At 40.6% G+C, this 14,675-nt stretch overlaps 1 protein-coding gene across 1 annotated transcript; it reads right to left on the reverse strand.

The window, feature by feature from the left end:
- Positions 1-3,495: 3,495 nt before the first annotated feature.
- On the reverse strand, positions 3,496-12,349 carry LOC126481759 (piggyBac transposable element-derived protein 4-like). Its single transcript, XM_050105714.1, has 2 exons — positions 11,501-12,349; positions 3,496-3,591 (listed from the first exon to the last, which is right to left on the reverse strand). The coding sequence occupies exons 1-2, from the start codon at positions 12,347-12,349 to the stop codon at positions 3,496-3,498; spliced, it is 945 nt and encodes a 314-aa protein (XP_049961671.1).
- Positions 12,350-14,675: the final 2,326 nt, after the last annotated feature.

Below are 14,675 nucleotides of genomic sequence, written 5' to 3' on the forward strand. Positions count from 1 at the left end.
GTCACATAGCTCCGAACAAATCCTCATATTAAATTAACCAAAGTAATACGATCAACCAGTGAGCAAATGGAACACCACAAACTAACACAAGAACGCGTAAATGCAAGTCATACCTTCCCACCGTGAAACAGATGCAGTTCCGAGCGGAGAAACGAGAACAGAAGCCGAGAGCAGAGCCTTGTAGACTAGAAAGCCCTACGATAAGAGCGGGATAATGGGACACCCACACCGCCGGGAGGTCCATCCCTCAGCCCATGTTAAAAGATAGAGCCCTCCAGAAGAACAGTATAGATCTTACGATAACACTAAAAGGGCCACACCAGCTGCAAGTTTTAGCGTGAGACTATACGCATCTCTGTTACATAGCAAACTTAATTTAAACCTAGATTACAGATGTGATATGGCACAGGTCATCCTTAGATCCATTATAGAACTTGGAAACCCATTCAGGGAATATTAGTTCACATTTTTGTTAAACACAGTTAGTTTTTTTCATCCTGTATTAAAGTGTTTCCTTTTATCAACAGTACAATTTAGAAACAATGTTTTGTGAGTAGAATAAAAGTTCCAATGGTAAACTTAACTGCTTTTTCGACGTTATTTTACCAGCTAACTAAAAATAGGAAAGCCTTGAACCCCCTCCACTAAATTTAGTTAGTATTAAGATTTTTTTTACAGGGAGTGGAGTGGAGCTGACGCTGAAATCATTAAGTATTTGATTATATCATCGCTAGCCTCACTGAACTCTTCTGAACTCTACACGTCATGTGTGGTCTGGCGTCTCCATACCAGCAACAGGTCCCAGGTTCTAACTAGTCAATTCCCTAAAAAACACTCTCAGAACGTCGTTGCGTGAAAGTGGTAGGGAGACACGTCTTAGAACAAGCAGACACCACGCAGAATGCTAGAATTGAACGCCCGTCGTACATCGCAATACCGCAGATATTTGCAAAATCAACGAAATTTTACCTATTGTGTCTCTGCGATATGATAGGAAGAACAGCTCTTTAAAATGTAGCTGATTTGCGTGTATCCAGGGTGAATCAGAACAAAGAGCTGCCCTGTGGCAGAAAAGCAGGGGAACGTCGATTCTAACTGACATTGCGTAAGAGATCAGCCGCTTCGCTATCGATATTCAAAATCGTCGGCGTCGTGTCTCTTGATGATGCCTTCCCAAGCGCCCCACTAGGCGCCTGTGGGTCGTGCGATGACGCTTTAAGCTCTGTCCGCGCTTCGTGCTTCGGCTTGTCACCTCCAGCGAATGCAAGAACTAGCCGAGTCTCGGAAGTGGAGCTGATGCGGCGAATCTGGCACAGTGTTACACTGGACGGAAGTTCGGCGCAATCATTTACAGCAGGTGTTCGGAAGGGTCACCTGCGTGTGAAGTGGAGTTAGAGTTGTACTTTGAATTTAAAGTGGACATTGACAGAAAGGTTATATGCTTGCCGGCCCTGCTAATTCACCGCCGACATTACGAGTGTGTTTGCGTTTGAAAGGACTGCCGCCGGCTGGTGTGGCCAAGCGGTTCCAGGCGCTCCAGGAAATCAAGGAACAATCGGTAAAAAACCCAATTCATCACTTATTACAGCTATTTTCGTCTTCACATGATCAGCAATTCCCTCATTACATGTTGCGGTAAAATCGTTCACATATCCTGTTACATCATGTTAAGTATCTTCTGAGACGTCTCTAGGACGCTGTGTGGGAGGCACATTCGCTGATTTCCCAAAGTTGTTCATTTTATTTTCCTCAGTCTGCCTGCATCACAATCGTTGGATCACGATCGGAATTTGCAGGAGAGTACTGACGATCCTCGCCATCAGATACTTCTCCAAACGAACTGGCTACACTCTCATTGCATTCGTTTTCCTAGTCCAACTAACTCACAGTTGTCTCCGTGTCGGTCATTGTTACAAACTCACAAAGAAACGAACTCAAATCTTAATGGAAACACTACCTCAAACACACACAACCTGTACCAGCTTTGCACTGCTAGTCACTGCTAATGTGACAAAGGTCGTAAGCAAATCGTTCAAATGGCTCTGAGGACTATGGGACTTAACAGCTGAGGTAATCAGTCCCCTAGAACTTAGAACTACTTAAACCTATCTAACCTAAGGACATCACACACATCCATGTCCGAGGCAGGACTCGAACCTGCGACCGTAGCAGTTGCGCGGATCCAGACTGAAGTGCCTAGAACCGCTCGGCCAAACCAGCCGGCAGGTCCTAAACGCAAGGAAGCATTTGACTGCAGAGCAAACTACGAGAGTCGATAGTCACACCATCTGTCAATGGTCTTCGGAACCACGGCCTCTCCAAGAGTGCAGGGAAGATTTATATCCATATCATTTGAATGTAGCTGTGTATAGAAATTATACACACGACCTGCATGTTCTATCAATTTGATCTTCGTGGCCTGCTATGGGAGTCAATTTTTGTATCAGTTTGATGCACATGGCAGCCAGTGTGTTAATGCTTGCCAGTGATTAATCGGGTGTTTAATCGTCTCACTGTGTTTTAGAGCGCTCTGTTCCTTTTATATTGTGGATGGTACACGGTGCCAAGACGGTTCCCTAATTCTTGTGGCTTTTGTTTTGCCTGACTACTGTTAAGTCTTCTGCTGATGCGTATTGGTCTTGTGAGGAGTTGGTAGTAAAAGTAAATACATTTTTTTATAGCTCTGCTCTTGGTTAAGACTAATGATCTGTTGTCCTTAGAGAGAGAGAGAGAGAGAGAGAGAGAGAGAGAGAGAGAGAGAGAGAGGATATTTTAGTTAGATTTTGATTCAGCTGATGCAAGGTACTTTGTAATAATGTGGTGGCAAAGTTGTTTTAAGCATTTAATGCCTGATATTAGTCTAAGCATTGATGAAACCTTATTCTTTACGTCATAGTTAGGAGTAGCATTTTATTCAATGGCGGCCTCTGATTTAAGATTTGTGTTAGTTCCGTTACTTGGTTTTCAGATCGCTGTACCAAAGACAACATTCTCCAACCTTTAGTTCAAGCAACACAGCGGCTAGCCTAACTTTAAATCATGTGATCTAATTGTTTCTTAGTGTATTCTAGATCAATGAAGAATGCGATGCCCTATGTGTCAAAGTCGATCGGTTTGGAGATCCCACTACGTTTTGGGGGGCCGTATCCGACAGCTACTTCAAGCTCTTATGAGCAGTTGGGTTCCCCAAGGAATTTTTATCCAAGCCAATATTTATGTTATACACGTTTAAAAGGAAATTAATTGTTTCCGTTGAGGCTTTTATTGTTGTTTTAATTTTTTAAAATCTGGTCGTTTTAATTAGAGATAATTTTCTTTCTTTAAAGGTACTACATGTTTATTTCTCGATGTGTGCGTCTTGCTCCTCCCACTACTGAGGTGATTATTCTGTCTTGTAATTTTTCGATAGCTCACTGGTGAGATAGCCGGGCTGACAATATCGACTCCTTACGGTCAACGCACAGTACAAAAACTGAGTGTAACTCGAGCCCCGCTTCACATGCAGATGACCCTGAGAGCACTTACTATAGATGCTGCCGTGGAACTTCCGTCCAAGGCAACACTGTGCCGACATCGTGGCGTCAACTCCACCTGCAAACAGCCACAAAATTAAGCTTGCTCTTACAGTCACTGGTGATTACAAGCCCATTCACCATGCGCGTATTAGTCGACCATAATATTTTTGCACCTGTGATTGAGAGCACTTCGACTGGCTTATCATAGGTTTTTATTGTTACATTTCATGAGGACGCGCTGAACCACTTATGGTATATGCACGACTGTGGTGAAAGCATTCACAGTGCGGTACGTTTTCCTTAGTAACAACGGTACTTGTTTAATGTAACATCACCGCGTTTTCCGTTAACGGCCACGGGACACAAAGTGAAAAAATTGGATCAAATGGCTCTGAGCACTATGGGACTTAACATCTGAGGTCATCAGTCCCCTAGAACTAAGAACTAATTAAACCTAACTAACCTAAGGATATCACACACATCCATGCCCGAGGCAGGATTCGAACCTGCGACTGTAGCGGTCGCGCGGTTCCAGACTGAAGCGCCTAGAACCGCTAAGTGCAATAATATCGTGGTCGAGAAGTGCAGCTCTTTACAGCGTCATCGCACGACACTGCCGCCGGCAAGAGGGACGCCGTGGAATGCGTTTAAAAGCGACGTGGCGCCAATAACTGTGAATATCGATAATGGACCTGCTCAAGAGACATGGATATCCCATTCGTAGCATCTTCAGCTCTGTGCCAAGTACAAGAATTGTAGTTTCTCGGACACCCATGGGCAGATGTTTTCATTTGGTGACATATCTTGAGAACGTGGATCCTAGGCAACTACCGAATAGCCTCTGTATCGAAATAGGTCAGGAGAGCGCAGGCGACATGGGTCTTGTAGTGAGATAACGTCACGGAAACCTCGGCGATCAGGCAGATGCACGGAGCCTGATCTCGAAATTATGCAGGTGCTACGATCATGTGACTTTGACTCATGCAAACTGTTCTCCTCGGATCGTCCACACATGGACACAAGCATCGTGAAACTGTAGAATGGGCCAGGAGTCGTCTGAATAGAAGACGCGGTGCTACCGCTGTGTCCAGTGTTGTCACTGAACGCATAGCTGTTGGCGCACATGACTGTGATGCAACGACATGTCACAAAAATAGCTGCCATGTTGACTGTCTGCGGAGCTAAAGATGCAGGTACTAAGGCCGCGCCCTAACTTCAGGTTGATGTGGCTGTACGATTCTGCATGGACAATAGAAAAACATGGCTAATACAAAAAAAGGCGACGCATCACGATGGAATCGTCAAAATAGGACGGAAATCACTGGATGTGATGTGTGTATACAGACAAACAATTTCAAAACTGGATGAACTTTTCAAGAGAAAGAGCTTCGCAAATTGAACTAGCCAGTAACGCGCTGGTCCGTCTCTGGTCTTTGTACAATCTGTTAATCGGCTTTTAGAAACTAGCAATTATGTGCTCAGCAACATTTGCAGAAAGATGTCTAGCACCTTAAGTGACATCATTCCTTCAGTTCAAATTGACCTCAGTACATACGCGAGAGCTTTGAACCATCCTATCGTATATTAATTTTATTCTTGGTCCGAGCAACCTGAATTCATTAGTTTGTGGTTGTTAGTAACAGTTCTTGGTATGCTTTTCTGGCAGTCAGCCATCGTCTGAGGTTTCGCTGCCTTCGACGCACTTCGCTCAGCCACGAGTTCCACTTCTGTGCAGACATCTTCATCTCAAAGTAGCACTTGCTCGCGGGGTCCTCCATTATTTGTTGGATGTATTCAAAGCTCTGCCTTTCCCTACAGTTTTTATCTCTGCAGCACCCTCTAGTACACACAGGTTACTTCCTTATGTCTTAACACAAATCCTATCATCCTGTCCCTTTTTAAAAACATTCAAAAACCGATATCGCATGTTTTTGTTTAAGACGACCAGTTTCAACAGTCATTTCTGTAATCTTCAGATTTTTAACATCTTTTTATTTTAAGACATGTTCATTTTACGCTGAACCTTATGCACAAATGGATGAAACTCGGCACTGAGTTTAATCTATCTGACATCTGTGTGTGCCTCAGGTTCAGCGCAAAATGAACATGTTTTACAATAAAAAAGATGTTAAAGACTTCAAGGTGACAGGAGTGACTGTTGAAACCGGTCGTCTTACATAAAAAAAGTTTTTATCTGCTATTGGCTTTTGAATGGTTGTTAGCAGTAAAAACAAATCGCTCTGCTACAGTCTGAAAATGAGAAAATTCTGTCCCTCTTTCTCGTCAGAGATTTACATACGTTCCTTTCTTCGCCGCTTCTGCGGAGAACCTCCCCAGTCCACCCAAGTTTCAACGTTATTATGGAGCATCACATCTCAGACGCTTCTATTCTCTTCTGATCCGGTTTTCCCACAGTCAATTTTTCACTTCTGTACAATGCTGAGCTCCAAACGCATATTCTCAGAAATTTCATCCTCAAATTAAGGTCTGAGTTTGATACCAGTAGACCAGTAGGCCACGATTGACCTCTTTGCTTGTGCTAGTCTGGTTTTTATATCCTCCTTGTTTCGTCGCCATCGCTTGTACGCTTTCCAAGTTAGCTTTATTCCTTAACTGCGTATACTTCAAGATCCCCAGTTTCCTGCTGTTCTCATTTCTGCTACTTCTCATTACCTTCGTCTTTTTCGGGTTTACTCTAAAACCATATTCTGTACTCATTGGACTGTTCATTCCACCCAACAGATCTTGTAATTCGTCACATTCCCTCAGAATAGAAATGTCATAACCGAACCTTATCACTGATACGCTTTCTCACACTTCAACCTTTCTTTATTTCCGTCATTGCATCTTTGTTGCACAGACAGAACTGTAGCAACGAAAGACTGCATCCTGTTCTTACACACTTTCTGATGCGAGCACTTCGTTCTTAATATTCCAGTATTATTGTTTCCTCTTGGGTCTTTTACATATTGTATATTACCCGCGTTTGCCTAAAGTTTACGCTTATTTTTCTCTAAATTTCGAACATCTCACATCTAGTACGATTTAATATTTCCGAACGCTCTTCCTAGATCGACAAACCCTATGAGCGTGTCCTGAGTTTTCTTCAGTTTTGCTTCCAATGTCAACCGCAACGTAAGAACTGTCTCTTTTTTGCCTTTCTATTTACTGATGGTCATCCATCAGATACTCAGTTTTCTTTACCGTTCTCCTGTATATTATTCTTGTCAGCAGCTTGAATGCAGGAGCTGTTAAGTTGATTTTGCGAGAGTCTCGCACTTATCTCCCCTGCTATCCTTGGAATGGTGTGGATGATATTTTTCCGAACGGCTGATGTTATGTCTCCAGTCTCATAGATTTTATATACCAAATTAAATAGTCAGTCGCGTTGTTGGCAGTTCTCCCAATGATTTTAGAAATTCTGATGGAATTTTATCTATCCCTTCCGCCTTATTTGATCTCAAGTCTACCAGAGTTCTTTTCAGTTCAGATTCTAATACTGTCCTTATCGACTCCAGTTTCTTCTGTCACGTCGACAGACAAGTCCCCCACATACCTCGTAGAGGCCTTCTACATATCCACTCTCTCTCCCCAGTACTTAAAAGTGAAATTCTCATTGCACTGTTAATGTTACCACCCTTGCTTTCAATTTCCTCGCAGACTGTTTTCACTTTTTCATGCGCTGAGTTAGTCTTTCTGACATTGTGGAATAAAATTGTGTACTGGTCAAACTGAAACTGAATTAGCACAGTAAATTCAGGAAAATTAGCAGGAATGGATTTCATGACATTTGAAGGAAGCAGATAGAAGAAATCATGTAACATTTCGAAAGGAAGATATCTCTCAGATATTTAAACTAATAGCACAGAAACAACGATGAAAGTAAATTTCTATTGAGCGAAAAATTCATAAATTCTGCGTAGAACTAAGGGTAGAAATGAAGAATCAAGTGCCCTTAGTTTAGGTGTAGTAAACTGCCCAATCACAAGAGAAGAAAGAATGATTCATTACTAAGACAAAATTTGCAGTTCTGTACTTTTCGTCAATATGTCTCTCTTGCTCCTCATATGTACAAACTACATGGCGTAATAGTCTGATACGCTTCCCCTGTTTTATTAGACTAGTGCAGATTTGAAACACACTATCTTGTTTCGATTTCATGTGATTTCCTAAGTCACAAGAGACTGGTATACTTCCCTGGAAACTTAATCTCCAGGTTCTCCCGGTTCCTTTTCCCAACAAAGTGAACCCTTCGTCTCTGGTTATTTCGATGGCAACGGCTCACTAACGTTCGTTCCTTCGCTCTTGACATCGTGGAAATTGAAAAGTCAAAATCATACCTCTCTCCGACAAATTTGTAAGTATAAATAATTCACCACTTGTCCCATTCGTACATTTCAGATAGGCTACTGTTTCGCTGTAAAGTGTCAATCGACACCCCGTAAATTATGAAGGGGAAAACCGAGAGAGCTAATGTCTTACGCTTAAATTATTAAGCCCAGCATCCATGCAATGCGGTTAGTTTTAGTTGATTGTTTTAAGGCGTGAATCTTTGATGTAAAAAAGCGCGGATTTTACGCTTTTCTATTAATCTGCTCATCAATTTTGCGTATCGTAATGGAAAAGGCGAAAATACATGACCTGAATCACATTGTGATTCATACAGGCCTTTTATAAACAGTTCCGTATAGCGTGTGGTCTCGTTTATTGCTTCCCACAGACATTACGTACTTGCCCATCGCTGGCATATGTAGATTCGAACCTGATAAGTCATCTGCTTGAAGAAACGATAGTGCGTATCTAATTACATATTATATGCTTTCATAATGCTGTTATGCCACTATCTTGGTATATATGTGAATATCTCTTCGGTAACCACTTTCAACAAGCTAATGTTACATGTTATTGCAGCTGGATAACAGTTTCAGTAACATTACTAAATACAGTGCGTAATGATTACAGGGGAAGATTAGCATTTTTGTATGCCACGTGTGGAGACAGTGATATACTTAACTGGCCGAGAAACGGAAGAAGAAATATTGTACGTATCAAGTAAACAGAGTGCAAAACGCAGATAACTGTCTCCAAGCACTATGGGACTTAACATCTGAGGTCATCAGTCCCCTAGACTTAGAACTACTTCAACCTAACTAACCTAAGGACATCACACACATCCATGCCCGAGGCAGGATTCAAACCTGCTACCGTAGCAGCAGCGCGGTTCCGGACTTAAGCGCCTAGAACCGCCACAGCGGCCGGCAACAGATAAGATATATTAACAACAAAGTTCTATAAAAATAATTCCACATATAAAATTCTAAAAATTAAATACGGAAAAATCTGGAAAGATGCTCAAATGAAAGACTTAGGCGAAAGGATTCATGGGTTATGAAACTCATTGCTACAAAATGGAAACAGTTGTCACATTTACAACAAAAAATGCATCTCCAACTGTACAAAGCTGGGCCACTACATATCGGTCACTAAAGGAGAGCGTCTTTATGGAACTGGAAGAGTCATTCTAAGCACAGAGAGTGATACAGAACAAAAAGTGATCACGAAAGTTGTCAGGACACTAGGAACAAATAAAGAAATTCAGAAGTATATCAACATTTATTAAGATAAAAAGCCGACGCTAAAATTCTTTGGTCATATTGAAAGAAAGGAGCTAATCGGAATAAGTAAAGAAATTGTGGAGTTTTATGGAATTCCCAATTAACCAAAAATTTTGTCAATATAGTAGACCGCAGCAGTTAAAAAAGGTCTGAAAGAAAATACGCTATAAGAGTCAGCAGGAAGCATGAAATTTTCTGTAGTCTACAGCAAGATGGATCTTACTATCAGTTTAACTCGTATTGCTAACTGAAAGAAGTTCTTGCCTAAAATCTTTCTCCAGTAGTCTCTTTATAACGACACAGAAGCCCCTACCAAATCATCCCTAACACAGTTCTTGACATAGAAACACATACTTGCTCATAGTTTGTACTATCGGGATCACGTACACAGCACACTGAATAGCAACCAGGATAAATGTAGAACTGACGACCTACTGGTCAAAAAACCGCAACTTCTGACACTCAACAAAAAGTTGCAAAGTTCACACATCGTCTGTCAGTTTTGTATGGTCGCACATGGTGCGCACTTCACCAACGTTCTGTAATTCGAAATTTCTGAACTCCGACTGCATTAAACGCGATGCAGAATTTTCTGACTCATAGGAAAATAGTTACGACATTCACCAAAATTCTAAAAAGTACCGGAAACGTTGTTTAAACCTGCTCTCTTTAGTTTCCGAACCAATAAACTGCTCATTGAAAGGAAATGGCAACTTTTACAAAAAATACTAGAATACCGTAACATAGTTTCTCATGCTACTAAATCTGAATTACAACTTCTCGAGAAGAGCTCGTGCATATATCTCTTTTTAAGAATGCTCAGTCGTTCCTCAATCATATCAGACCATGCACGTAACTCAATGCTCAATTACACAATATAAATTAAATGCTGATTCATCGTGAGCCCTCTATTGTATATCTTTTTTATGAAACCATCTCCAGTGAAAAAAATTTCTGGTGACAGGATCTGACAAAAATGGAGAAGAAGAGAATAAAGAAAGGGTAGAGGTACGGTGTGATACACAATATATTATGTAACAGTTTGAAAATAGACACTTTGATTTATTTTCGATTTATTCAATATTTTATGTTTTTGGTCATACGGCAGCAAACAGAAAACATTTACTAATCATTAATCGTTCAGTTGCAGAGACATGGAAACATAATCTGTACTATCTTTAACTCTTTGATGCACAGATTTTATGTTTAATTAATTTTTTAATAAAACATGCATTTTCTATGTCTGGTGGGGTTGCTAATAAAGGAAAACATGAATTAAAATTTTTTATTGTATTGATTTTGGTTTTAGATGGTGGTATATATAATATACCACCATGCCACTTAGGGCCGTACCTAAAGTTTTTGAGATATCTTGGTTTGTGCTTGTAACTCACCTTTAAATTCTACTCTAAGCAGTAATAATTAGTATAATTAATGTAAAATAATTTTATTTCTGGCAATTGGTCATTTACAATACAAAATCAAATTACAAACCTTACAAATAAAATATGTTTCTTATTCCTTTTTGTGAAAATCTTGAAAGCACCTTTTTGTTTTGCTAAGGCACAAAGGCACTTTGCATTCAGCGCACATCCAGAAAGTGCGCACTTGCTTCTTTTTTGTACTGCATTTCGCACAACGTCTGGCGGTAGTACGCTCTGGCTGGTGGGATGAATTGTCGAGACGCTGGCGTGAGGAAACATATGGCTTGTTTTTCTTTACGTGGACTTGACTCTCATGAAGTCTAGATGGCCTCAATGGTGTTTTCTGGGTTACTAAGCTTTGCAGGATACTCATCCTGAAGACTTTGGCAGTCATTTTTTCTCTATCGCCTAGTTCCTTCCAAATTATATAGCTGTTGACGATACTGACATCAAGCAGGTGAAAGAATATTCGGTGCCACCACTTTTTACTTCTCCGGCTTATTTCATATGATTTTTTCAGTTGGTCGAACTTGTCGACATTGTTCATGTGTGCATTGTAATCCATCACTGCTTGAGGACAAGGTAGCTCTATGCGTGAACCATCTCTTTCACGGCGAGTCACTGTAGTAACTTCAGGACTGTGAAAATTTGAAAGGAGATGAACAGCTCTCTTATCTTTCCACTTCAAGTAGAGGATGCCACAGTTGCTGACCCTCCAGTCAAATTCACCTCTGCTTAATTCTTTGTCTGTTTTTAATTTGGGTAAATGTTTCCTTGTTGGTTGAACTGTCCCACAGGCATATATGTTTCTCTGCTGTAAACCAGCCAACAAGTTATAGCTATTGAAATAGTTGTCGAAATAAAGATAATGGCCTTTATTTACGAGTTCAGAGGACAAACTCAGCACTACATGCTCCCCAAGGCCTGTTTGCACTGTGTCACCTACTTTTCCGGTGTAAATATCAAATTTCAAGTTGTAAGAGGTCTTGTCACACAGCATCCACACTTTGTAACCACGCTTTATGGGTTTATCTCTCATGTATTGTTTCATACTGTTGCGGCCTTTGAATTTGATCATTGACTCATCAATTGCTAGGTGTTTGCTGGGTTGGTAACACTTGGAAAAAGATTCAGATAGTATCTTGATCACTGGTCGCAGCTTGTACAGTTTGTCATAACCTGGGTGTCCTTTTTCTGGATGCAATGTGTTATCATTCAGATGAATGTTCCTCAGTAACCATCCAAACCGATTTACTGCCATCAGAGATGCAATATAACGATCATGAAGTTCTGGGGCACTAGACCAGTAGTCTCTGTATGCTGGCATACGCTTTATACCCATCAAAATGTTGATTCCCAGGAAAGTTCGTATTTCATTGTCAGTTGTTGGAGTGAAAGACTTGCCAGATTGCGTCGCATATAAATTTGTTTGGAAAACGATTAGCTCAACTAGCTCTTTTGGAAATATTTTTTCGAATATATCGATAGGTTCTGGATCATCAATGTCCCTAATAAAAGCACTTGGTCCTGATTCACTGTCGAACTGCATTCCTGAGGTAGCATTGAATTGTTGTCCCCAAGTTGGCGCTGTGTCAGCAGCGCGTTTTGGCGGAGTGGACTCACTTTCTTCCTCGCTCTCTGAAACTTCGCCTTCAGACGACACAATAGCCTCCGCAACAATGCTTGCTTCATAATCAGATTCGTCATCTGTGGTGTCAACAGTGGAATCCTCGTCTGATGGAATTTCACACAATAATCGTTCGATTTCTTCATCTCGTAAGCCTCTTCTTGACATTTTCATTTTCAAACAACAGCCTGAATCCAAGTAAAGAATACGTAAGCAAAACAAAATGGAGAAAGAGCTAAAATAAGTCACAACACAATTAAAAACTAAACTTTGTAGCGGAGGATTTCGAATTTTATACTAGGAAACGAAATGCAATAGAATACTGCTACATGCACGGTGGTACAAATAATATACCACCAAAATAAATTGTATATAAATAACGGAAGATTGTGCATATGAATGTATACATGGGTTCATACCGTAGCTGTGACGTCCAAGATATGGAAAAAACACAGGCGCAACAAGAAATTCGTTATAAACCACTATTCACACGCAAAAACCATGCACAACTCAGCACGCAGCTTTCACAGTTGTAATCTATGCAATTCTTGGCGGGAACTGATTCCTTATAGGCAGTGAGTGCCATCTGTCTGATAAGTAGAGAACTAGGTGAGCATATTAGAGTGGTGGTCGTGCAGTTAAACCACTGTGCAAAGAGCCAAGAAAATTTTCAAAAGGTGGTATACTATGTATACCACCGTGCTCCAAAGAGTTAAGCATCATTTTACATACTTTACAAATCTAATTAGATGTGATTTGAGTGGCAAAAATAATTCATTCCCTCACCAGCTTTCGCGTTTGATTACACACACTCGACCTTCAGCAAAGATAATCTGTTTCTTAAACTGTTTCTGTCAAAATAATGACGCTAAACGCAGACCAACCAAAAGCAGTGAATCTGTGTGTTTTGCCTGATGGCAACATCATGCTTATACGAGCGGTTTCCTTAACACTATACTTAAATTTACGATTTGTTACCAAATGGCCAAACTATGCAATAGATGTTTCATTATTAGCAAATACCAACGCTCATACGTCCCATACATGTTGAATTCACTCCCACGCCCTCTCTGACACTCATGAATTAAAACAGTATAGTTAAATAACAGAAAATCGTAATCACTGTTTGAAAACTGAAACGGTGCACTTGATCCCATTATTCTGTTAAAACGAGTCTCTCTTCTCTTACTTTTGCTCAACCCTCTCTTCCTTGATCCATTTCCTTTATTCCACTGTAGAGATAGGAATTAAAATTAGTACAATTTCAAATAATTTTAAGCCTTTGATTCCCATGAAAGGTGAAATCTTAGAACCCCTTGAATCGGAAACAAGTACAGCCCTTGAGCTGCGCGTAAATGATACAGTGAGTAACAAATTGTGTCTGTAAAACATATTTCTTTCTATTAGTGAGCATTGTGTTTTGTCCCCCTACGTTTCCTTCTTGTGCTGGTTGTGCAGTAGTACAACATCAGTTACTTCGGTATTTGACGGCACTTAACGTAGGTGACATTGGACTAACGATCTGAACTGTTTACAGACTGTAGCGTCAACTGCGACAACAGTTTTCAGTGATCAACATAAGGAGCTTACTAACAGCATTGATGCGAATGCAGCTTCCCATGGAATTTGAAGTGGTTAGGGATTCGAGAAACCGGGAGCGGAAAGCGAGTAATCCCGCTCCCAGTAGAAAAAAATTCTCAAAATTATTTAACTCATGCAATTTACATAAGGCACACGCAGGTGAGCAGATCCGACTTCTGCTTGAAAAAAATTGGTTCCAGCTTTGGCCATCAAGTCCAAATCTGACGCTGTGGGTGGAAATAAGAGGTACAGATATGTTTCCAAACGCAATGGATTATGAAAGGCCATCGGAAGAAAAGATCAGTCAAGTGAGAAAGGCACAATGTTGATTTTATTACTAACCATCACTAACATAATTTTTTTCAATATGAACGCCGTAGAGATACTGTACAACGCCAGAGTTGCATCTGGTGGTCGAAATTGGAACCAATTTTTGTCTAGAGTAAATCGGTTTCGCGTAAACGCTAAAAACTACATCTATATCTACATGATTACTCTGCAATTCACATTTAAGTGCTTGGCAGAGGGTTCATCGAACCACAATCATACTATCTCTCTACCATTCCACTCCCGAACAGCGTGCGGGAGAAACGAACACCTAAACCTTTCTGTTCGAGCTCTGATTTCTCTTATTTTATTTTGATGATCATTCCTACCTATGTAGGTTGGGCTCAACAAAATATTTTCGCATTCGGAAGAGAAAGTTGGTGACGCACTTAACTTCCATGCGCAGCTGCACTTTAATTACAACCATCCAGTACGTACAAGTGCTACTAATTAAAGAAATAACTTAAGACCAAAAATGTTTCAAGGAGCCTCAGTGACTAAAACAAACAACTTAACAACAAAAATATTTAAAATCACCAGTAATTCGATCAGAAGCCGCTATTAACAAAATAGTGTGCTGGCACCA

This window comes from Schistocerca serialis, chromosome 5 (assembly GCF_023864345.2).
Source record: "Schistocerca serialis cubense isolate TAMUIC-IGC-003099 chromosome 5, iqSchSeri2.2, whole genome shotgun sequence".
NCBI classification, from domain to species: Eukaryota; Metazoa; Arthropoda; class Insecta; order Orthoptera; family Acrididae; genus Schistocerca; species Schistocerca serialis.